The sequence below is a fragment of the Pocillopora damicornis genome, chromosome 4 (assembly GCF_964200805.1).
Source record: "Pocillopora damicornis chromosome 4, jaPocDami1.2, whole genome shotgun sequence".
Taxonomy (NCBI): domain Eukaryota; kingdom Metazoa; phylum Cnidaria; class Anthozoa; order Scleractinia; family Pocilloporidae; genus Pocillopora; species Pocillopora damicornis.
Genome location: NC_142673.1, coordinates 18,064,682 through 18,087,365, shown reverse-complemented (window position 1 = coordinate 18,087,365; position 22,684 = coordinate 18,064,682). Strand labels below are relative to the sequence as shown.

The following is a 22,684-nucleotide window of genomic DNA, read 5'->3' as shown; positions in this document are numbered from 1 at the left end:
TATTCTAACGAATAGTTTATAGTAATATATTCAATACCAATGTAACTTACTCACGAATCTGTAAATCAATGTATAAGATCTGTAATCATTGACCGCCAGACTTGTCTTATCAGGTAGTAAAGGGGATCTCCTAGATAAGCCTAAAAAGGCTTCTGAGACTTCCTGCTCAGGATTATATTAATTGCGTTGCAGTATGTAGTGTTGTTATAATGATGATCTTGTGCAAATAAATAAATAAATAAATAAGGTAAACTTATCCCGAAAGAAACTATTTGACAGGTCCGGTTACGTTCTACACTGATGCTGTGTTTACATTTGAGCTTCAACCAAGATAAACATTTACTAAGATCAAGTTACTTAACCTTGGTTAATTCGTCCAGCGTTTATACTGGCTCAAATGACTCAAGTTGATCTGTCAACACTCGCGCCTGGCGCATTATCAGCGCAGCATAAAAAATCGAACTGGCGGGAAATTCTAAAAACATGCTCGCTTCAAGAAGTAAAGTGATGGCTTTCGTGGCCATTGCTTTTTATTTCTTAATTCTTGACCGGCAAACAGAAACATCAAGACTTCATAAGGTGTGGTTGTTACAACATCTCAAGAGGTCGAGGCGAAAACGAATGGTTTTACTTCAAATTGCTTTAAAAAATACAAGACGTACTAGACGTGCGTGGGTATGGCCACGAAATCAGTTCTGGTTTGAGAGCCTTTTGCAAGGAGATTTCGTTGAAGATTGGTGGAAAGAAAATTTCAGGATATCAAGGCGTACTTTTGATAGATTTGTACCGGATTTGGCGAAGAGAGACACGAGATTGCGCCAATCTATCCCTGTAAACAAGAGAGTGGCAGTAGCGTTATGGCGCTTAGCTACTGGAGACACGTATAGATCGACTGGGCTGCAATTTGGCATTGGGAGGTGTATCCCTTGTCTGTTTGGCTGATGAAGCCTTTTAAGCAAACACCTACATTAACTGAGAGCCAATTGCGTTTCAATCGTGCCCTCAGCCAAGCCCGAGTAGTTATAGAACAAGCTTTCGGAATTTTGAAAGGTCGTTGGAGGTGTCTCTATAAACCACTGGAGGAAAAAACAAGCAGAGTCCCCACCACTATCATGGCTTGTTGTGTCCTTCACAATATTTGTATAGATGTTGGAGATCCGAGTGCTATAGACCCCGTTGATAACGATGAAATGGATCAAAGTTCTTGCAATGGAGATGAGCAGTCTGACGCAAGGGGCATTAGAGAAGATATTATGATCTATTTATCATAGTCAAAACATTAAACCAAAGTTCCTATTTTTATTGGAATCTTTCGGGTTAAGTTGAAAGTCTGGGTGTGGATTTCCATAGCTAATAAATGTACCGATCTTTTTTAACCATAAGTAAGACAAGAAGGAATTCTGCGAAACTCAGAACAACCTTTAAGTAGAGTTAAACTCAAGAATGGCAGATCACAAAAGTAAAGCAGATTTCAACGCAATGAGTGTAGCAGAGTTGAAAAAATATCTACAAGAACGAGGGATTTCAGCGAGCGGATACTTGAAAACCTCGTTAGTGGCAATCGCCTCCGTAGTCGAAAAAATGGTTCTGCCAGTGGATCCAAATTTCGAAAAAGACGACGCCACTACTTTAGACGAATTAATAATTCATGACATGCTAATTCCAAACCCATTTTCCCTGAAGACTGTTAACGATTTTAACGCGTCGCCGCCGTTTGGATTGTACGACATTTTTAATTACTTGATTTACCACTCCGCCGATTACGATAAGCAGGGACTCGCCGCCTATAAGTCTTCTGAAGATTATCGACTTTTCGATGATGGTTACGTGGAATCATTGCTAACTTCTCATTTGAAACAAGAGGGAATTCATGTATACGTAGCCAGTGTGCGCCCTTTCATGAAAATAAAAACAGACGAGGGAAAGGAATACTACGATCTCTAGTTTGTTGTTGAGGGCAGAGGTGCAAACCGGGGCAGTGTCCTCCAAGCTAAATGTAAATGTAAAGGTGGTCGAGATGGGGGATGCAAGCACATTGCAGCTGCCATGTATTCCCTTGAAGATTTGTAAAACACTCGAGGGAAAGATAGTGTAGCCAGTGGCCTATGTATCTGGGTTAAAAAACCTAGAGCAAATACTAAATCGTGCGAAGTGAAAGACCTGGTAGTCAAAAAAATTAAAAATCCCTCTCAAGAGATTATTAGAGGCCATCCAAACATCTCTATCAAAGATTTGTTGAGGTTGCTAACCTTCAGTGATGTAGAAAGAGATCATGTAGAGGCCACCACAATGCAGTGGCAATGCGAGGAATGGTATATCCACAAGGCTGGTTTCATAACAGCTTCAAGGTGTAAAAGAGTCTTCACTAGGCAAGAGGCCATTGAGAAAAATGAGAAAGATGTAACAAATTTGGTAAAGGATATTGTGCTACCTGAGTCACCACACAGTTGTGGTCAAAATCAGGAAGTGGAACCACAAAATCCAAGAGAGTGGGGATTATTTCATGAGGAGAGTGCACGTAGGGCATATCAGCGAGTTGCTAGCCATACCCACCACAAACTGGAACTGGTCTCAAAAGGCTTTCTAATTTCAAAGTCAAAGCCTTTCCTTGGTGCCAGCGTGGATAATATTCAGAGATGTCAGTGCTCTGATGGTTGTCCAAACAAAGTTTTGGAATACAAATTCCCCTGGAAACACAGAGATATGCACCCTAAAGAAGCTTTCCTTACCCCTGAAATTGGTGGCACTGTGAGCCAAAATGGTTTTGCCTTGAAGCCCTCCTCCCAATACTACTTCCACTCTGCTTCAAATGTTTCAAGGGAGTGAGCTGTCTTTGAGTATCTTAGTTGTGTGGACAAGTTTCATGACTGAAGTGTGCTCCAAGCTTGAGATGTTTTGGTTTCAATAGATTCTCCCTTTCATGATGAATAACTTAGTTTCCACCACTTTTTTTCCTGGTATGTAGCATTTTTTCTAATCATGACTTCAAGTAATTAATTTGTAATTTTTACTTTTTAGTATTTATCAGAGCTCTGATCTCCACCCAAAGATTGATAAATTCTAAGGTCACTCAGCTAGAGATTTCCATGACAGTGATACTGATATTTTGTAATTTTTTTTTTTTAAATAGATTCAACAGATGAACATGAGGTTTGCTCATTGCCAAATAGCTGTGGTTCACAGACCATCAGTTCTGCAGCTCCGCAGCCAAGTTATTCTTGCGACAATATCATTTCTTCATGTGGGGTATACTTTGAAGGAGATACCAGTATCAGCCCCTCTGCACAATCAGATCTTCATGAAGTTATAGATTTTTCAACTTTGCAAACAGACAATAACCCCTACCACATCTACTCCAGTCTTAACCCCATGGTAAGCATATGGTTAGCACAAGAATACAAATTAGTAAGATTTCTTTCCCTGGAAGCAGTAAGATTCCTTTTCATGGAAGGTATAATAACCACTGTGACAGTGTTATTGTCCTTTTGCCCAAATTTATAACTGTTTAATTAACATTCCTTTTCTAGGCACTTTCTGAAAATGGACTCACTGACGTGGGATATTAGCATTAGGCAAGAGGAAGTACATAATATCAACAGGTATAAATCTTCTTAAATGAAAATCTTAAATATGGTCATTTTTACATCTCCTTTCTTTGATCAAATAGAGTAATACTCTTTGTGCTACATGTTAACATTTTTTTAAAATTATTAATCAGCTTCTTGGATCATCTGTGTGCAACTAATGGTATATCCACAAAAACAAGGCAGCGAACGAATCATGTGCTTAAGGTAACCTATTTGACAATGTGTTTACAATACAGAATCCTGTACATAAACTATTGCAACAACATGATGTCAAGTCTGAATTGAACAATGCAAACTGACACCATTACAGAACAACTAGGAATATTTCACTGATCAAATGGCTCTCACTTTCAGGTACCACAATAATTGCCAGGAAGCGACAACTGTGGATTTCACCTGTTCATGTTTGTTGACCATTTCTTAAAGGTATATCATTGCATGTTATAATGTTAATGCAATATGATCATATTTACCACAGACCATAGCAAATCACATGAACATGGATCAAAATCCTGGCTGTTTTAAAATAAAATTTTGTAAAATGTTGAGTTCCTTGGAATTTAACAGAAGTTAAATGACATTCATGTCAATATATTATCCCATACGATATTGAGGAGTATGAAAGTGACCCCAGTGGGTATGTCAGTGCAGAACACCTGTGGTTTTCTCCACAAGATGTGGAAAGCAAGAGAACATTAACAAAGAACTATTTAGAGGCTTTATTTGTAAAGGAATAAAATGTACTTGAGTATAGAAAATTATACATTAGACATTTTTATAAAAATTTTTAGGAGATCTGTTTTCAGCTGAATATATAAAAAATAAAAATATAAAAGATTAAATGAATAACAACATTATACTGCTGATGAGCTTAAGCATAATTCAAGAGTGTACTCTTGCAGTATTGATTTACTGTTAGTATGGTCAAGTTTCATTTATTATTGATGGTTGCAAATTTACTAATATTGCACAGACAGTGACTGCAGAGCTAATGTATGGTTTACTCCGAGTGGAATAACTCTACTCAAAAAAGTGAATGATTTCACACGCTTAATGATACTCTCAATATGAACCCTTGCAGTTGCAACACGCCTTGTAGCCGTTGATGCAAGTGCAGAAACATTATTCTCCCTCATGACTGGAGGTGCACTAAGTACAGTTTCATGAAGAGCAAGATAATCCTGTATGTTGAAACCCTTATCAGCCATTACAGCATCTCCCGACTGTAATTTTTACAGAAAACCACTGGCTTTCACAATCTCCTTGTCACTGATACTGCCACTGTATAATTTAGACAAAAAGTTGACATGCAAAATGGGAGACATTGAAATAAGTAATTTAAATGTGTTTGAGGATTTATCTTGACTGTATGTAAACCTTTGACTAGATGGCTTGCAAGGTTTTTCTACATAGAATTCAGTACAATCTATTGTTGCTCTTAGATTGTTTAGGGATTTCTTTGTGAAGCATTTCGGTTTAGGCACCCCAATCATTTCCTCTCTAGTTGAAAAGGGTAAAATAAAGTTCAGTTCTTTTTCTAAAAATAAAATCCATGTTATAAATTGTTACAATATGTACGTGATTACATGCGCCATCAATGTCTAACTAGACTGAGATCGAGTTACATCTGTATTGTCTTACAACGCTGTATGCTACTGAATGGTTGATAAAAACGGATCTTGAAACATGGTAGCAGCGGTGGGATCAAGCTTCTTATCAGCCACAAGATCGGCGGAAATGACATTCACCGAGGCGCCGCTGTCTACTTGAAATTTCACTTCTGCCTTGCCCACAAGCATCTCAGTGTAGATTACTCATGGGTAATCATGTTCTTGCGTAACAGCGTGTATCATGTCCGGTCGTGCAACAATGCTTGTAATGTACTCCATGTCGTTGTCATCGGAGGATTCATCTCTCAAGTTGTACACTTTTCTGGTCGGAGTAGTGCAGGTTGTTGCGAAGTGATTTCTGCCACCGCACTTCGTACATTTCGCGACCCAAGTGGGACATTTTCCTTTTTCGAAAGGATGTACTTTGGCACAAAATTTACAGGTCTTCGTCTTCCCCGCGCGGCTTTTCCTAGACTTGTCATCACGGCGGCTTGAAGGCGGGTGTTTATCTTGCACAGCGTGAACATCTTCGTTCTCGGCGCCCAAGATCGTTTTCAATTGCAAATTTGTTGCCTCAGAACTCTCGCAAAGATCGATACACTTCGCCAGGGTGAGACTCTGTTCTTGTAGAAGCCGTTTGCGAGTGCGGTGATCTTGAATGCCCAGGACGATCCTGTCGCAAATGATCGAATCACGCATGCAGTCACAAAAATTGCATGTTTTCGCTAGTGTGCGAAGGGCGGTGATATAAGCATCAATGCTTTCGTTTTCCTGTTGATTTCTGGAGTTGAAAGTGTACCTTTCAAAGGTTTCGTTCAGTTCGCCAATGGTGAATTCGTCGAACGTTTGTACTATCTTTGCCAGGTCATGTCTATCGTCTGGAGTGTCGAATTGGAAGCCGTTAAAAATCTTTAGCGCATCAATACCGATACAGTGGAGAAACAATGCGACTTTGTACGCCGGCGGTTTCAGCTCGAGTTGAGCAATGACCATGTAGTTGCCCCACATTTGTTTCCATACTTTCCAGTTGTCCGCCACATTCCCAGTCGTAACTAGTTTTCCAGGAGGCATTATCCCGGCCATCGCGCCAAAAGGCGGGTGTTGCACAACTCCCAGTTGTGTTAGGGTCTGTTGCGAAGAGCCAGGTGGTGGCGCTTCAGGCGCCGTTTCTGAGTCGGACATTACTACACCAAGATGATTTCAACTGTTTTCGACTCCGTAAGTGGTAGGCGAAGGATTCGTTATCCTATTTCCTATTTCGTGTACACATCGAAAGTGATCACAAGCCACTGGAGATGATTCTACAGAAACCACTCGCTCGAGCGCCTCGACGCCTCCAGTTAATGATGGTGAGGTTACAGAAATACGATTTCACCGTGCACTATGAGCGTGGCGAGAACATGCATTTGGCCGACATGCTGTCAAGGGCTTACCTGCCCTACAACGGTAAAGAAGTAGATGACTTCGAATCAGTCAACATGGTCCGTTATCTACCCATATCTGACCAACGTTTAGACGAAATAAGAGCAGAGACCCGGAAGGACCAGTGTCTGCGAGAGTTGTCAGATACTATTCTCGTAGGATGGCCTGAGAAGAAGGAGCATGCTCCAGCACTGACACACCCTTACTTCAGTATGCGCGACGAACTGACCGTACAAGATGGGCTGGTTTTCAAAGGGAATTCCGTTGTGATACCAAAGAGCCTTCGCGCAGATATGAAGCTGAAGATTCACTCGTCCCACCTTGGAATAGAAGCGTGTCTGAGACGTGCCCGTGAATGTATCTACTGGCCAGGCATGTCTGCGGAAATGAAGCACCACATCTCTGCCTGTGAAATATGTAGAGATCTCGACAGCACCACACACCCAAAGGAGACACTAATGTCCCACGAGGTCCCATCCCGTCCTTGGGAGAAGATCGCCACAGACATCTTTACCCTTGATGGCAAAGACTACCTGGTCACCGTAGACTACTATAGCAATTTCTGGGAGGTGGACAGGTTGCCGAACACTAAAGCCAGCACCACCATTCTGAAGCTAAAGAGTCACTTTGCTCGCTACGTTATACCTGATCAGGTGATCAGTGACAATGGGCCACAGTTTACAAGTGACGAATTCGCTGAATTCTCCAGAAAATGGGATTTTGAGCACCTTACCAGTAGCCCTGGAAATAGCAAAGCCAATGGCAAGGCCGAGTCTGGAGTGAAGACAATCAAGCGCATTCTGAAGAAATCAGTCAGGGCTGGAACCGACCCATACCTCGCCGTATTCGACTATAGAAACACGCCGACACAAGGGATGACGACCAGCCCAGCACAACGTCTGATGAGCCGAAGGACCAAAACACTCCTTCCTACCACTCAAAGCCTACTACTACCCAAGACCATAAACCTGGAAGTGGAAAAGAAAGAGCTGCGACAGCGCCAGCAGGCCCAAGCCAAGTACTATAACCGGTCCGCAAAGGATTTACCCAGTTTGTCTGAAGGCGATGTTGTTAGAATGAAGCCATTCAAACTTGGAGATAAGTCTTGGCGCAAGGCCAAAGTCACTGCAAGACTCGACGAGCGATCATACACCGTTGAGACGGACAACGGAGCAGTCTACCGCAGAAACCGATAGCACCTGCGGAAAACGTCTGAACCACCAGTTGAACCCACCATCACAGCGCCAGAGCCGGATATGGCAAGCGCAGATGAACACGCGACCACAACCGCAGCGTCTACCCCTGACCAGAGTTATGCTCTTCACGAGCCACGCCCTGAAGAGGTGGCCGTTCCGGAACAATGTCGGAGGTCAGAGCGAGTCAGGAGGAGCCCAGCATACCTCGAGGACTATATCCGTGACTAGACTCGTGACTTTAAATCCTTCTTCGCGGTTATCATAGGGTTCAGTGTTCTCGTTTACCGATCCTCTCATGTCGAACTCACCAGCTGATAGATTTTGTCCTATGGCATTGATTCTGAACTGAACTGACATTGACACTTTTATTGGTTAATTTTCTTTTTTTTTTTTCTTTCTTTTTTTTTTTCTTTTTTCAAGCTTTTCTTCACACACACAAAAAAAGGAGGATGTTACAATATGTACGTGATTACATGCGCCATCAATGTCTAACTAAACTGAGATCGAGTTACATCTGTATTGTCTTACAACGCTGTATGCTACTGAATGGTTGATAAAAACGGATCTTGAAACATAAATATTTTGCTTCCAGTTCCTTTATCAATGCCAAATATATCACACAGCATTTCCAAACTTGGGTTTCTTCAAAGTCTCACAAGGGTAAAGATAAATTGCTCTTTGGTTGTGAGCTTCACCATCTCTTGTCGCTTCTAAAAAGAGAAGTCAAAACTGTTAAGAAAGTGAAAGAAGAACACCTGCACAAAAAATTGACTCAATTCTTTCTGTTAGAATGGCAATAAGTGATGGCTCACTTCAACAACATTTAACTAACTTTCAAGTACTTATCCTGAATCTTTCCTGTCTTAGTTCTTCGCGAACCCTTCCACATGTTGATGCGTTCACTTTTTATCGTAATCTCGCTGTAAATCAGCTCAAGGTAGTCCTTCTTCATGCCTAAAATACAACCAGAAATACATTATGTGAAAAAGGATGGTCTACCTAACTCTGCTACATGTACTTTGCTTGGACGTGAATGTTGTTTACGAAATAGACCTTCTTTACGCATAAGTTTATTTGTCTACCTGTGTAATGGTAGGTTTTCTTTGAGTCCAGCACTTTTTCCATAAAGAAATTCTTCAACAGCTTGTCTCTGAAGTCTGATTTGAACCGATTTCATGAGAGTCATGCATACCAAACACGAAAAATTATCTGTTATAAGTTTTGTTTTCTCTAGTATTTAACTTATTTGCGTGCCACAATCTCTGGTTAATTTTTCGTTTATCTCTGATTCCAAAGTGACTTGAGACTCGATCGATTCAGTTGACTCGACGTTTCGATTTTCCGGTTCGCCATCCTCCAGCTGATCCTGCAAGACGTCGTGCTCTCCTGAACTCATCACTGGCTCTACGCTCAGATTTAAAAGGGTTGTGGCTACTGTGTATTCCTCTGTCGATTTACCAGTTTGACGATCAAGTGTCAGAAGGGTTTTAGCCACTGATCGTTCAAGGCAAACTCTCTTGAACCTCTCTTTGTCTGCTTCTCGTTCACAAGATGCCTTCCGTTTACGATTGAGTCGCAACACCTAGGCATGGTATACATATTAATTCCAAAGACAAAATAATGATATAAAATAATGACTGAATTAACTTACCCTTTCTTTACTAGCTACAGCAGATATGGGATCAGGCTCCTCCTCTGTTGGACCATTTCCACCGACAAAATGTAGACTACAAACGTAGCAGTGTCCTTCGTGCACACAAACGAGTCACCTCGATGACACGACCTTATCCACCTTTGCCTTCTCCACTTTTGTCTAACTGCCCCCGGAAAATGGAAAAACTTGACCGGGTCGCCGTTAGCGTTTCTTACCCAAGAGTTGGGGTATCGTGAATCGTTTTTGCAGGTGCCATAAGCACATCTCTTTGTCGTAACCATTATGTTTAGGTACACACTTATTAAACAATTGCAATCGTACACGTTCACAGAGTTGAAATCGGTTTTATTTTTAAGAATCAAGGCTTCCTCGCGTTCTACAGCGATTCGTAGGCACTAATTTCCTGTCAGAAGGGGGTTTATTTCACAATCTACGCACTTAACACCCTAAAAATACCTGATCAGATACATCACTGTAAGCAGAACTGGTTCGATTTTTTCATGCCGCAACGCATCCTGTAACATTCTTCGCATCTGCTTCTACGGCAACGAAATGACAACTTGCTTGATAAACGATCAATTAAATGATAAAAAAGATGCCAATTTTGAGCGAAGAAACGTTTCTTGAAAGTGGGAAGTTATCTAGGAAAACTTGCCAAGCCGAAGTTCGGACACATGTACTGCGAGCTCGACTCAATGTCCAAACTTTCGGGGTTTGTTTACATCAAAAGTCACGTGACACTACACGTGAAATCTAAAGCCCAAAAGGTGAATTGCTAGCACGTTCTGAGTGTGCGTGCAGGCTGTTTTCTTTGGCAACCGGTAATGCGTGTTTAGGCAGCGCTCAGAAGGTAAAAATACACCGAAAGAATTAACTTAAGAATCTTAACACGTTAGTGTATGGCGGAAACAGAAATCGTCCACTGAATGCACTGAGCTCTGAAACTTATCTAGAGTTAGATCTACAAACAGAGCAAGATGCAGTTTTTTCGATATCAGGTAAGACGTCAATTTACCATACACTGTAACGCAACTGAAGCTGAAAGGACTAAATGAGAAAATTTACGCGCTAGATTGACCAATATGGTGATTGATCTTGACGGGGTATTTTGATCATTGTATGATTTTTTTTTTTTTTTCTAAGAGGCCAGATACGTGAGAAGTATGTGAACAGGTCTTGGAACTATATCTTAAAATTCAATGATGTGGAGCGACTGGTGTCACAGCACAGAATAACAAAGGACATAACGTATTTATTTAAAAGATCCAAATCCGTCTAGTCCTTTTCAAGATGGGAACGTTATAGGTCAACAAATAGCATGTAGTATAAATCAATAAAAATCGATGATAAAGGATACTCTATGCCAATCGATCGATCGAAACTGGACAAAAATCAAAGTTTTATTCTGTAGTTATAGGATCAGAAATGTTGCTTTCAGTTACAACAAAGAGTTTCTAACATTGGGTAACCTTTAACCTCCTTTATGCTAAAAGGGAAGATTCTTCTTTCAGCAGGGGGAGGAAAGCACGACAAAAATCACTCCTTGAAATACTCCTATTTCCGCATCTTTACAGGCTTAAATTTATTAGATTTCTGTACCCAATAAGGGCACTCAAAGGATGTAAGATGGCATCAGCCAAACTTCTTTAACACTGGCCATGGAGACTGCTCACAATGTAACAATTACAACCAAGATATCTACTTAATTAAGATTAGATCTCCATTAGTGTTGCTATACACTTCCTTTAAGTTAGGCAGGAGAATTTTGACTTTCATCAAAGAAACCCTCTATGGTAGTAAAGCTAGTCCTTTTCCAATTCTCATCACTTGTACGCTGAATTATACACTGATCTTGTAAGGAGAAGTTATCATTCAATAAACGGTCGAAACAAAAATTAGTGGAAAGGATGACTTTCATTCTCCATACAATTCAGAATGTAGCTAAGTTTGATTAAACGAGTTCCTTTAGAAGACCATTTAATCAGTCAAGAATATGTTCGACAAATATTTCCGACTCGACCAACTACAGCTAAGTTTGGTATTATCTACTGAGTTGATAATGTACATTGGCCGCCGTGAAGAGTCTCTTAGGCTGACGTTTCGAGGGCTAGCACGTCTTCAGAGACTGCCACAGAGTTGACCTAAAACTTGCGTTGATCTTTACTGGATATCTACTAATCTGCTTAGAGAAGAGAAAATTAACTAAATCGACAGCGCACTTGAGTTTCAAGCCTATGATTAGCTTAGGAATATTCACTGGAAAAGAAATTGAACCTCTCTCTTATTTCCTAGATTCTCTGGTACGTGTTTTTGACTGCACTGATGTTGGCCACTCAAAATGTAATGGGCCGAAAAACTAGTAAGTTTTACGGAAATTTACGTGTTTACCCCTTGAATTCAGAGTTAACTGACCATCAGCTGATGTATTCGTTTCCTGTTGTGCCATTCTCTTTTGGGGATCTCCGTACAAATTTTTACGAGGTGGAACTTAAAATAAAGGGAAGTCCCACCATCAAACAGACGGCGAACAGAGGGAACAGTAGAAGCTTACGAACAAAACTGAAATCAGTCCTTTCAAAACGAAATGCTATGCAGGTACAAAGCGCGTGTTTTTGCATTAGCTGACATCAAACGGGAGGCTCTAATTTGGCCTGTCGCAAGAATTCACCCTTATAAGCAGAAGCGAGGTCTAATTTCGGTTCATTAACAGTTGAAGAAGATGAATTGAATGAACTTGCAATCTCAATGAAAAGATTGACTATTTTAGATTATTAATTTACAAAAAATCAGTATAAAAAAATTCACCGGAGCGTTAAATTCCAGTTCAGTATATCTAACTGCATCATAACAGATTACCTTACTTGGCGCACGTTACATGTTTCTTCTTATGTTAGACTGTGACAAGAAATGCCTTGATATTCTCCGTAAAACTCGAAGAAATCTGCCCCCAGTACTAAATTGGAAATGCACACTGGTTATTGTAAGGCAAAATATGTTTCCCGAAAAGGAACTGATATAAGAGCTTGCAGGAATGGGCAGTGGATTGGAAGCAAAGCACTCAAGTGTCCAGGTCAGTGAAGTTCGGCGGGTTGACTCACTTCGGTTTGGATAAATTACAATCATTCGATCGGACAGAATGAGTTATTACAAATCAAAATCCCTGAGCCATGTCACCATTCGATGTTCATAGGTTGAATCATAAATTGGACTTTGTTATATCGATACAAAATATCCATTCCTAAGCAAGATCAAACGCATTTCACTATAATCCATGATTATTACTAGTTTGTGGTTGAAAACTTAAGAAACTGCGTGTTCACATATTTTATCTTGTAAATAATTTCTAACATTCTTTTATCAGCATATTGCGGCAAACCCGCGGACATTCCACACGCCACATTCTCTGGTTCCCGTTTCAGTGTCAACAATAAATTAACTTAATTTAACAATAAATTAAAGTAACGATGGACCAAAAAGAAGGAAATGCGAAAAAAGCGGACAGTGGTCTCAGGCTCCTACATGTTCACCACGTAAGCTAAATTTGATAATCTTTACACACGTATAAAGACGACAGCAATTTTCAGTTGAGTGTCGAAAGCAACCAGGGATTACTTTCGTTTTGTTTTATTTCTTCAGGTGATTAATCCAAAAGACTCTCACCACTTCCTCGTTAATCAGATTCAAAACTGAAACCATTCGCGACTTGGACACCCGCGTTTTCCCGCGCTTCAGGCAGTTTGCTTGTTTTCACTTCGAGTTCTCCTGGTGATATCGTGCTTACTATGATTGGCTGTTGTGATTGCATTGGTTTTGGTTTTCCGACACTAATTCGAACACTGCACTTGTACCAATTAATCCATATTGACCACAATGCTTTCATTTTACGTCACTGTTCACTTAGAGTTGTCTGAGTGAAAATGCAACAACACCGACAATTAGCTTTATTTGCAAAATCAAAGGAAAGGAATGTACAACTATATACTTCCCTGCAATTGTTTAATTCCCTCGTTTGGGCTATAAGAAAATATTTCTAGTAAAATTAGGAACAAACAAGTAAATCGCCCCGATTAGTCCCGACAAAGCTCTATAAAAATGTCAGACTGAAAATATGCATTGGAAGACAGTGGAGTCAACAAACACGAAAGAACTAATTATAATTGGAGTAACCGATCTGAAGATGCCAAAATTGAATGGGCAAGAAGAGTACTTTACGAATTTTTAATTCAGCGACAGTGCACTCACCCTCACCCTCTGGACGGTCGTGAGCATCGGCAACAGCCATAATGAATTGGCAGAGAGAGGTCTAGGGCTAGAATGTTTTATAGTATTCCAAAGTTTATCTTTGTTCCAGCTTCCTGGCGTTTTGTGGTGTTAAAAAATATACTTGTGTTCTCTTTGGTAGGATCATGTGGAAAACCTGAGGACATTCCTAATGCTATCGTAAGCGGCTCAAGTTATAACTACATGGATACTTTGAATTACACTTGTTCAAAAGGTTATCAACTTGATGGGCCGGAAACGAGAACGTGTCTTCACGATGGGAAATAGTCCAGTAGTCCGACTTGTACACGTAAGTTAACTAAGGAATTACATAAGCATAACAACTGTTGCAACCGCAAAATTACCAAGGAAGGTGCTATCGCACTGTTTTCAATTTGTACGGAATGGGAGGATATTTCGCAAGCATTTTTTTGTTACCAAGGCAAAAGAGTGCAACAGCCCGACCCCCGCCATTTAAAGACCAAGGATGCTTTTACTGAATATTCAAAGGAAATTAGGGAACTTTTTAATCGTACCATAGGAACATTTTTGGAGTGATTTTATATAGTATTTTGCTTTTTAATACCATATAATAATACCTTTTGTAATGTAAACATAATGATTATGATTAACTTACAGGACCCCCATTGATACCAGTGTCATTATACTGACAGGGTTATCTTGTATAAATATATATATATATATACATATATTTTTTTTTGTTTTTGTTTTTTTGGTTTTTTTTTTTTTTGTTTCGTTTTGTTTTGTCTTTATAACTCTATACTTCATTACGCATACAGTTCTTTATAAATGAAAACAATAGCAAAACAACTGATTGGATTTAGGGAACACAGCTCTGTTTAAGAATAGTATTGGGTTAGATGATTGTGTATGGAGAGCTTTCCAAATCGCTCTCATAACTTCGTAATAGACCTCGCTCACCGTGGAGTCTCTGTGGCTCAGTGGTTAGAGCATCGGAGCGCGGAATCCGAAGGTCTGAGGTTCGATTCCTCATGGGGACTCCGAAATTTTTCTTTGTTGCACACTCGTGACAAGACGAAAAACATTCTTCCGCTTTTTAATTGTATTTCATTTGTGTTTACAGAAATCCGTTGTAGGAAGCCACGGCGTCTTGTTATGCGAAATGGAAATGTCACTACCTCTGACCCTGAATACCTGTATACAGCAACCCTTGCGTTTGAGTGTAATGAAGGGTATGAGTTACGAGGCAGTGACACTATGACTTGCCTAAGATTGGTTGGAGTCCCAGGAGACCACCATACTGCGCTAGTAAGCACGTTTTGATGATTGAAATAATGTTAAAACTTACCTATGTGGTAGAAAGAGACAGGAATAGCTTATTAGTCTAAGGGCTCGCCCTCACTGCTTTGGTCTGGGTTGATTTTCACATCTGGAGTAACATTTGGGTAACATTCTCTTTGGCACTGTTTCCTTTCCTCGAAAGTGACATCTTCTCCAGGTTTATTCACCATTGATATCAAACACAGTATGCAATATTTGAGGAACACAGTCTGTTGCCTAGCAGAGTAAGACCCTATTGCTAGAGATCAATTAACTTAACTGCAAAGGGTAGTGTGGGCGCGACAGCCCATACACTGAAACAGTTAAGACTTACTGATCAGGGGTGTGTTTTCTATGGTAATTACCAATTGTTTTCAAGGTTGATCATTGTATTATTATCCTTCATTCCCAAATACTGAGCTCTTTCAATTCCAATCGGATAAAACAACAGGCTTTGGAAAACGAGAATCCACATGAATGTGCAACTGATAACATTTCATGGTGTTATCAATTTTTGAAATGATAATCATTGATATTATTTTCTTAACCATAACCAATGCTTCTTTGTAGTAAAATCTTGTCCAGATCCTGGGAGACCAGAGAATGGTGATCGTTATTATCAAGATCGATATTTTAGAGTTGGTAGTACAGTGCGGTTTTCCTGCCAGTCTGGTTTCCAATTGTCTGGCTCAAAGGAAAGGACTTGCATGGAGAATAAAGAGTGGAATGGAACTTTGACCACATGTCAGGATGGAAGTAAGTGAGAAATTTCTCAGGCTTCTCTCAAATGTAATAGAAAGGGGCAATGGCTATTTGCTCTTTATTTATTTATTTATTTATTTATTTTTTACTTCCTGTATTCTCTTGGCTCTGAGTGAAGACTATAGCGTGGGTGTTGTTTTTCATTCACCTGGCATAAAGAGCCCAGCACAGGTCAAGTTGAGACAGGATAAGATGAAAACTTTCTTAAATGAGATGGTCAGTTCAGTAGTCAGTCCTTGAGACAGTCATTCAGTCAGTATAATGATTAAGTCAGTCTTTCAGTCAGTCAGTATGTGAGTCAGTCAAGTTTTGAGTCTGTCAGAGCATGAGCCTGTCATGATTCAGTCAGTGAGTGCATCCATTGGTCAGTCAACCTGTTAGACTAAAGGATCCTTTCTTCTTACATCTCTCTTAAGTAATGACTCTCCTATAAAATTCAGTTAGTCAGTCGGTCTGTGAGTTAGTCTGTCAGTCGGTGAGTTGGTCTGTCAGTTATGCATATATGAGTCAGTCTGTCTGTCAGTCAGCTTGAGAGTCAGTCTGTCAGTCAGCTTGAGAGTCAGTCAGTCAGTCAACTAAGGGGTCTTTCTCTCATATTTCTTTTTGATAATGATTTTTCCGTTCGTTCAGTCAGTCAGTCAGTCGGTCATGCGGTCCATCAGTCAGTGTAGGTCCTGAGGTGTATAACAACAAGTGAATTGTCGACTGAAAACGTTTCTTTTTCAATTCTCTTTCAGATACCAACTGTCCCATTTTGGGTACCCCAATAAGTGGACGTAAATACGGCAGCGGATACAACAAAGGAGACATTGTGTCATTCGAATGTAAACGGGGCTTTGTTCTTAAGGGTTCTGCAGTGAGAAAATGCTTAGATAGCGGAGCTTGGAATGGCACCGACGCAATTTGTCGAGGTAAGGCTGCACAGTAGTTGCACAGTAGTTGCATTGCTGTATCCGAAGCCTCAGTATATGACAAACAAAAACATTTCAAAGCATCACGTGCTATGGACTCTGATAAAGAGTAGTTTCCTCAGTTTTCCCTCTATCCATTTGTTTTTACAGACGAGTTCGAAGATCGTTTTAAAGGTGTTAACGTCACTGCCTACAATCTTCGCAAAAACCTGCTTGATCCTTTATCAGAGTACACATGTAACAGTGATAACAGCACTGGATGCAACAGGACAAGTATTCGTGGCATGGATTTCAGAGGCAGAGCCATTAATTTGAACTCAAGGGGTGGCTTAGATCTCGTGTTCGTCATCGATGCGTCTAGCAGTGTAAGAAAGCTGACTGATTTCAAAAATGGTTTGGAGTTTGCAAAAGAGCTGGTTAGAACCATCGGGACCAGCAAAAGGTACGATTAATTTTTAAGAGACAGAGTTCTTTTACATTTGTTCAACATGTTAATAATTTAAAGGATTAGTATATCGCTAATTGATAGTCCATACTGCAAGTAAATGGCTCGTGACTTAAGAACTAATGAGAGCAAACTCGAGGAAACTGTTCGTTGTCAAGTTTTGTCATGGTTACTAAGATAGCTTATAATGGGTTCTAACTAACCCAATAGTAATAATCACGACCATTGTCATCAGCAGTGTTAAGATCAAGACATTTATCTTAACTTCAGATTTTTAACTTCTTAGAAAAGATGGAACGCGAGTAGCAGCTGTGACCTTTGGGACGGATGTGAAAGTTGAATTTAACTTAGGAGATGCTAACGTCGACACAATGGATAAAGCAATCAAAGCCATCGATGAGATAATCTACATCGGGGGGCTACAGCGTCGGCACTTGCGTTACAAGAGGTCAGAGATGTCGTGGTGCCGCTAGCTCGTCCAGACAGTCACCGCGTGTTGATGTTCATCACAGACGGAATGTCTAACATAAGGGGTCCACCTAAAAAGTTAGCGAAGTATCTTCGTGAACAAGAAAACTTTGAGATCTATGCAATAGGTAAAGTAGCTTGGCAGTGATTTAAAACAGGGTTACTTGAAGATTTTGAGAACGTTAAGTGTATAAAACTTCTTAACGGACACTCTTGGGAAGATGTTTTACACGATTCTTATTTTGACATTAACATAAGCGCTCATTTCCTGCATTGGGACGCAAACACTTTGGAAGAGTGCAGTTTCTACTTCTGTATATCATGTCTGTGGTCTTGTTTTAATTTGCATATAACTCTTATCAATGAGTTTTCCATTTTAACTTCAGATTTGTAGTGGATGTTGTTCGCTAGTTTGACGTTTCCAGCTATTATCACCTCTTGTCCCGTGCAATTACACAGTACTACAGTCGCTACTTCCTGTTGCGTTGACCATTTTTGTAAGGGGTCCTCATTTCTGAAGTTGAGCTACAAACAGTCTAAAAGGGGAGAATCATCGCTGAGCAAGGCATGGAGCGCTATCCCCAAACGACGCTTAGCATTTTAAAATATGGTTTTTTTCTTTCATTACGATTAGTTTTTCAAGAATTGTTTTAAACTTCATCACTATTTTTAATTTTCGCACTATCACTTAACATCTTGTCCCTTTAGGAGTCGGAAAGAAAGTTCGTATTCGTGAACTGATGGATATAGCCTCACCTGAAGCGGGTGATAATCATGTGATCCATGTCAAAGACTACAACAATCTTCAGAAAGCCATCAAGAGAGCGACTTACGTCAAGATCGGTATGTCATAAATTGATAATATAAGCTTAAATTTCATTGCTTATGATTTCTCATATATTTTGAAGTCGATTATGAATCGAGACTCTTTATTCGAAGGGGAGACGTCCTAGAATAGTTGAGTGTTAATTAGCAGCAGGATCGATCGGCCTTGTCCACAAAGTATCACCATAAAATACAGAAAAGTCACAAAAAGAAAAGAGCCAATAAAAGCGCATTGCAATAAACCGGTCTTCTTTGAAGTGAACATGACTTTTTGGATGTTTCTTGTTCACAGATTATACGACCTGTGGTGTAAGTCCTGTTGATCTGAGGGCGAGAATGGTCGGTGGCAAGAATTCGAGAAGAGGCTGGTGGCCCTGGCAGATTGGACTACGTAAGATTAACTCAAAAGGTAATTTGAAAGGAAAATTTGCGTTGTCTGGCTCATTCATTGAATGCTGTATACACAAGGAAAGCGTTAGTAACATTTCCTTTCCATCATGCGGCAAATCGTTCTAAGTAGCCTATGACTGTCTGTGGCCTTTCCGTACATCTAGGTAGTTCGGAAAGCCGCAGAACTCAAGAACAAAAATTTATCTTTCAAATCTCACTCTTAATCTTATATTATATCAACTAACGATTGTCATTCTATTGATGTATTTGTTTGTTCATTTGTCTGACTGTTTTTGTACGTTATTATGTTCTCAGAAATACAGAGTGGCTCCATTTTTCTGTATGTGATCCCTACACAACCCTCCATTCCTTTGTTCGTTCAGACGAGGGGCCAAGCCCGAAAAGTTACTTAAAATGCACTTGTCAAAAGCTGGTTTTTTTCGGGCATAATTTCTACGAGAAGTAATTTTTTAAAAAGAAAGTATCGGTTGAGATTAATCTTTATTGTTTTTTATCTGTTTCCTTTTTTCTTTTTAAGCGGAACTTGTGCTTATCTGTGGTGGTGCTCTGATTTCTCGTCGCTGGGTTCTGACGGCTGCACATTGTTTTTACACAAGTCTTGTAGGGGCTCGTGTTCTCGACGATTTGTCCAATAAGTAAACACTGAGTCCAATAATTCTTTTTACGTTTGAAGTTTAAAGAACCTTTTTATATTTATAGATATCTTTTTCAGTGTTATATTTGAAAGTTCACATTTCAAGGTGGAGAAAATTCTGCACAATAAAAAGGTTTCGAATTTCTGATATCATTCACACGGGGGACTCTTCAAAAACTCCCAAAACCAGTCTTTCCCTAGTGGGTGAAGTAAACTTGGCTTATTTCCTCTACAACTGCTGCTCTTTATCTCGCAGGTACCAAGTGACAGTGGGTGACCACCACTTGCGGAAGGATGAAAAATCTCAAAGTAAAGTGGCGGTGAAGAAGATTTTTGTTCATCAAGATTATGTTGATAACAAAATCACAAATGACATTGCTCTGATCAAACTGGACGAGGAAGTGAAACTTGGCCCCTTTGTACGGACATTGTGTTTTCCAGAAAAGGATGAAGGTGATTTGGCAATCCCTAAAAAGTACGGTATAGCAACAGGATGGGGTGTAACGCAAGTCTTGAAATTCGGAGAAGAACTCGATCACAAGAAACGCTACTCAGACCGTCTTCAATACTCAGCCTTCACAATTCAAAGCGACCAACTGTGCGCTAACAAATCAGCGGGATTTTTTGTTAACTCCACAGTGACGTTTTGTGCTGGGGATGGAAAGGGAGGAAATGATACTTGCCAAGGTGACAATGGAGGAGCTTTCGTCCGCGAGGCAAAAAGAGGAGACGACTTCCGTTGGGTGGCTACTGGGCTGATCAGCTGGGGAGAGGGCTGCGCACAAAAGGATAAGTATGGATACTATACCAGGGTGTACTCATTTATTGATTGGATAAAGAAAACTATGGAAGACAATTCATAGGAAAATGACTGAGCTTCTTCAATACATGTTCGAGTATCTTTTTACTGATTAGTAGTATCAAGAGTGTCTGTTCTCCTGCGAAAATCGTTGCTTTACTATTCTAAAAGTTACTTTGATGTCTGATTGGGGTTTTTCCCTAGAAAGGCCGTGCTTTTGTAGATTAATGTGCAGATTGATAGTTTGGCTTTTTCCTTTTTTTTTCGTTTTGTAGTCATATAAAATCGCCGATGAACGTAAGATGGTTTCTTTCATCCCTTCTTAATCATAATCGTAATCATGACAGAATCAAATAGACATCTTTAAAGGAGGATATTTAAGTCCTTTTCCTTTGGGGTCATTACTGCCTGAGCTGCCTCTGCTTTACCTCTGATTTAAAGTGTCCATTTACCGAATGGAACATTTGTATATCGCGATGGGTCAACTCCTTTGCCACAAGTCTTCGACAGGCGATAACTGAAGATAATTTCGTATCAAAATTTGTCACCTTCGGTTTCGTCAGAAAGGAATTTTGTTTCAAGATCATCGATTAGATAGGACGTTTCCGCGTCGTTACTTATGAAGCATGAGAGAGTAACATGCTGCTGGTACGTTTTCGCGTATTCTCGTTAGTGCATTTCGAATACCATTATCATTCCAACAAGTTGATATTGTTCAGTCGTTCCTTTTGTCAAAACATGCTGTTTTGCAATATGACCATGGGTATCCATACCGCGGGAATTTCGATTTCTCTGTTTCTGTCTACATAGTTTTAATGACGTTTTGTGTCAATAGCTCCCAACAATCTGAGCGTGTAACGATAGGGGCCTGTGTTTACGATTAGTAACTTAGCTTGGTTTCAAAAACATAGAACATCTCCTTATTAAGAAGGTGATCTGAAACCACTAGGTGCATAGATGTTAGCAAATCGTTTCCCCTTTCATATTGTTTCACTCAGTTCTTATATCACTGTCCTTTTTTTCCGAGTTATACTTTGCTGCGTTCGCATGGAACCCTACAGTAAGGGCCGCCCTCCTGTGAGCTGAGCGTTCATTATTTTTTCGCCGGTTGCTGTGATACCTATGATACCTATGATAACTATGTGGAAACATTTTTCTCTCAAAAGTATGATTTGCTTCAGTTTTCTTCCACCATTTGTTTGCAGCCATTCAGTTAATAGGGAACTTTTCTCGTTCAGACCAAATTTGTTTTCCTAAATCAGTGTTGTTGTTGAAAGTGCAAATTAATGAACAAGTTTGGTTTGGGTGCACCACTCTTAACCCATTAAAGTGCCTGTGATACGAAATTTTTTTTGCGTAAATATTTAGCTTATCATATGTACCAACCAATTCCGGTAAAAGAAATATATTAAAAAACCTAAAAATCGGTTTTTTCGTGCCCTAATGTACTCTTATTTTGTTGTAAAAGTGTCTCCTGGACTGGTAACGAATTAGCGGGTGATGACGTAGAAAACTGTGAAACTCTCTGTTCACACCTACAAATCTCTCGCATCTCTCGTAATTTTGTATCAGTCAGCGTTGAAATACTCTCAAATAATGTCCGATGGCGATGTATACCTACCTTCAGCAAGCTCTACCGAGAGTTGTGATACATAATACTCGAGTAGTAGAGAAGAAATGGTAGTTGCTAGTACGGTTCAGCCCTACGAAGGAGAACTGCGTGCATCAAACGAGGATTTCGACTAAGACTGACAAAGACGGTTTCTCGCTTGCGGTGTTTTGGTTAAGATTAGAACAAAAAATTCCCGTTACTGAATGTTATTCTGATGCGTTTTTGTTTTGCTTTCTAATGCGAAATCTATGGGTAGCTGTGTTCGTTTCTATTGCTATAACATTTCATTCCTTCGCATTGTGTGCGGCGAAGGTTCCCCTCAGTCAGTGCTCTAGAGTTTCGTTGCTGTAGAGAATTTCCCTTGGTAAACCAAATGCTAACTTTTGACGAAAGAATCAGCTGTACGAGGCACGATGATTTTTCACTGAGAAGTCATCGGGCAGTTTCACTGCAAGTTGCTCCTTTCCTCGGAGATTGCAAAGACAGAGGCTGTCGTCGTGATCGTTGAGCCGGTCAAACTGAACGGAAAATAAATAAGTTTTTTGTCATTTGAATCAAGTTAACCTCAAATAGGGATTTTAGAGGAGAAAAACTTCTTAACTTTAACAGCAGCATTGCCATATGATCCATTCCGCTCAAAGGAAATAACTGACATTATAAAGGAATATTTCGTACCCATTCACTACCATCTAATTCAATAAGTTTGTGTTTCTTTATTATCTCGTTGTAGTGCTGTTATCACAATGATATTGTTACTGTTGCTACTTTTAGTTTCTTGAGGGCATG

General features: G+C 40.0%; 2 protein-coding genes, 1 long non-coding RNA gene, 1 other non-coding gene and 2 pseudogenes across 5 annotated transcripts in view; 4 read left to right on the top strand and 2 right to left on the bottom strand.

Moving 5' to 3' along the window:
- Positions 1 to 22,684, bottom strand: part of LOC149047085 (CUB and sushi domain-containing protein 1-like) — a 109,501-nt gene that overhangs the window by 42,354 nt on the left and 44,463 nt on the right. The window lies entirely within an intron of this gene.
- On the top strand, positions 1,428 to 4,324 carry LOC149047096 (uncharacterized; annotated as a pseudogene).
- LOC149047095 (uncharacterized) lies at positions 4,512 to 9,750 on the bottom strand (annotated as a pseudogene).
- LOC149047094 (uncharacterized) lies at positions 10,265 to 14,012 on the top strand. 2 transcript variants are annotated; one of them, XR_016186292.1, is made up of 5 exons: positions 10,265 to 10,467; positions 11,762 to 11,828; positions 12,364 to 12,539; positions 12,831 to 12,999; positions 13,872 to 14,012. It is a non-coding gene; the product is annotated as an uncharacterized LOC149047094 (long non-coding RNA). The 2 variants fall into 2 exon arrangements; XR_016186293.1 differs by lacking the exons at positions 12,364 to 12,539; positions 13,872 to 14,012 and having other exon boundaries at positions 10,283 to 10,467; positions 12,831 to 12,925.
- LOC149047092 (complement factor B-like) lies at positions 13,872 to 20,584 on the top strand. Its single transcript, XM_089202427.1, is given in 12 exon segments — positions 13,872 to 14,039; positions 14,835 to 15,019; positions 15,411 to 15,420; positions 15,602 to 15,787; positions 16,531 to 16,704; positions 16,855 to 17,146; positions 17,436 to 17,568; positions 17,571 to 17,745; positions 18,326 to 18,460; positions 18,735 to 18,851; positions 19,371 to 19,488; positions 19,744 to 20,584. Coding segments are annotated over 11 exon segments (2,100 nt in total). The 5' UTR covers positions 13,872 to 14,039; positions 14,835 to 14,866; the 3' UTR covers positions 20,351 to 20,584.
- Trnar-gcg (transfer RNA arginine (anticodon GCG)) lies at positions 14,678 to 14,751 on the top strand. Its single transcript has one exon. It is a non-coding gene; the product is annotated as a tRNA-Arg (tRNA).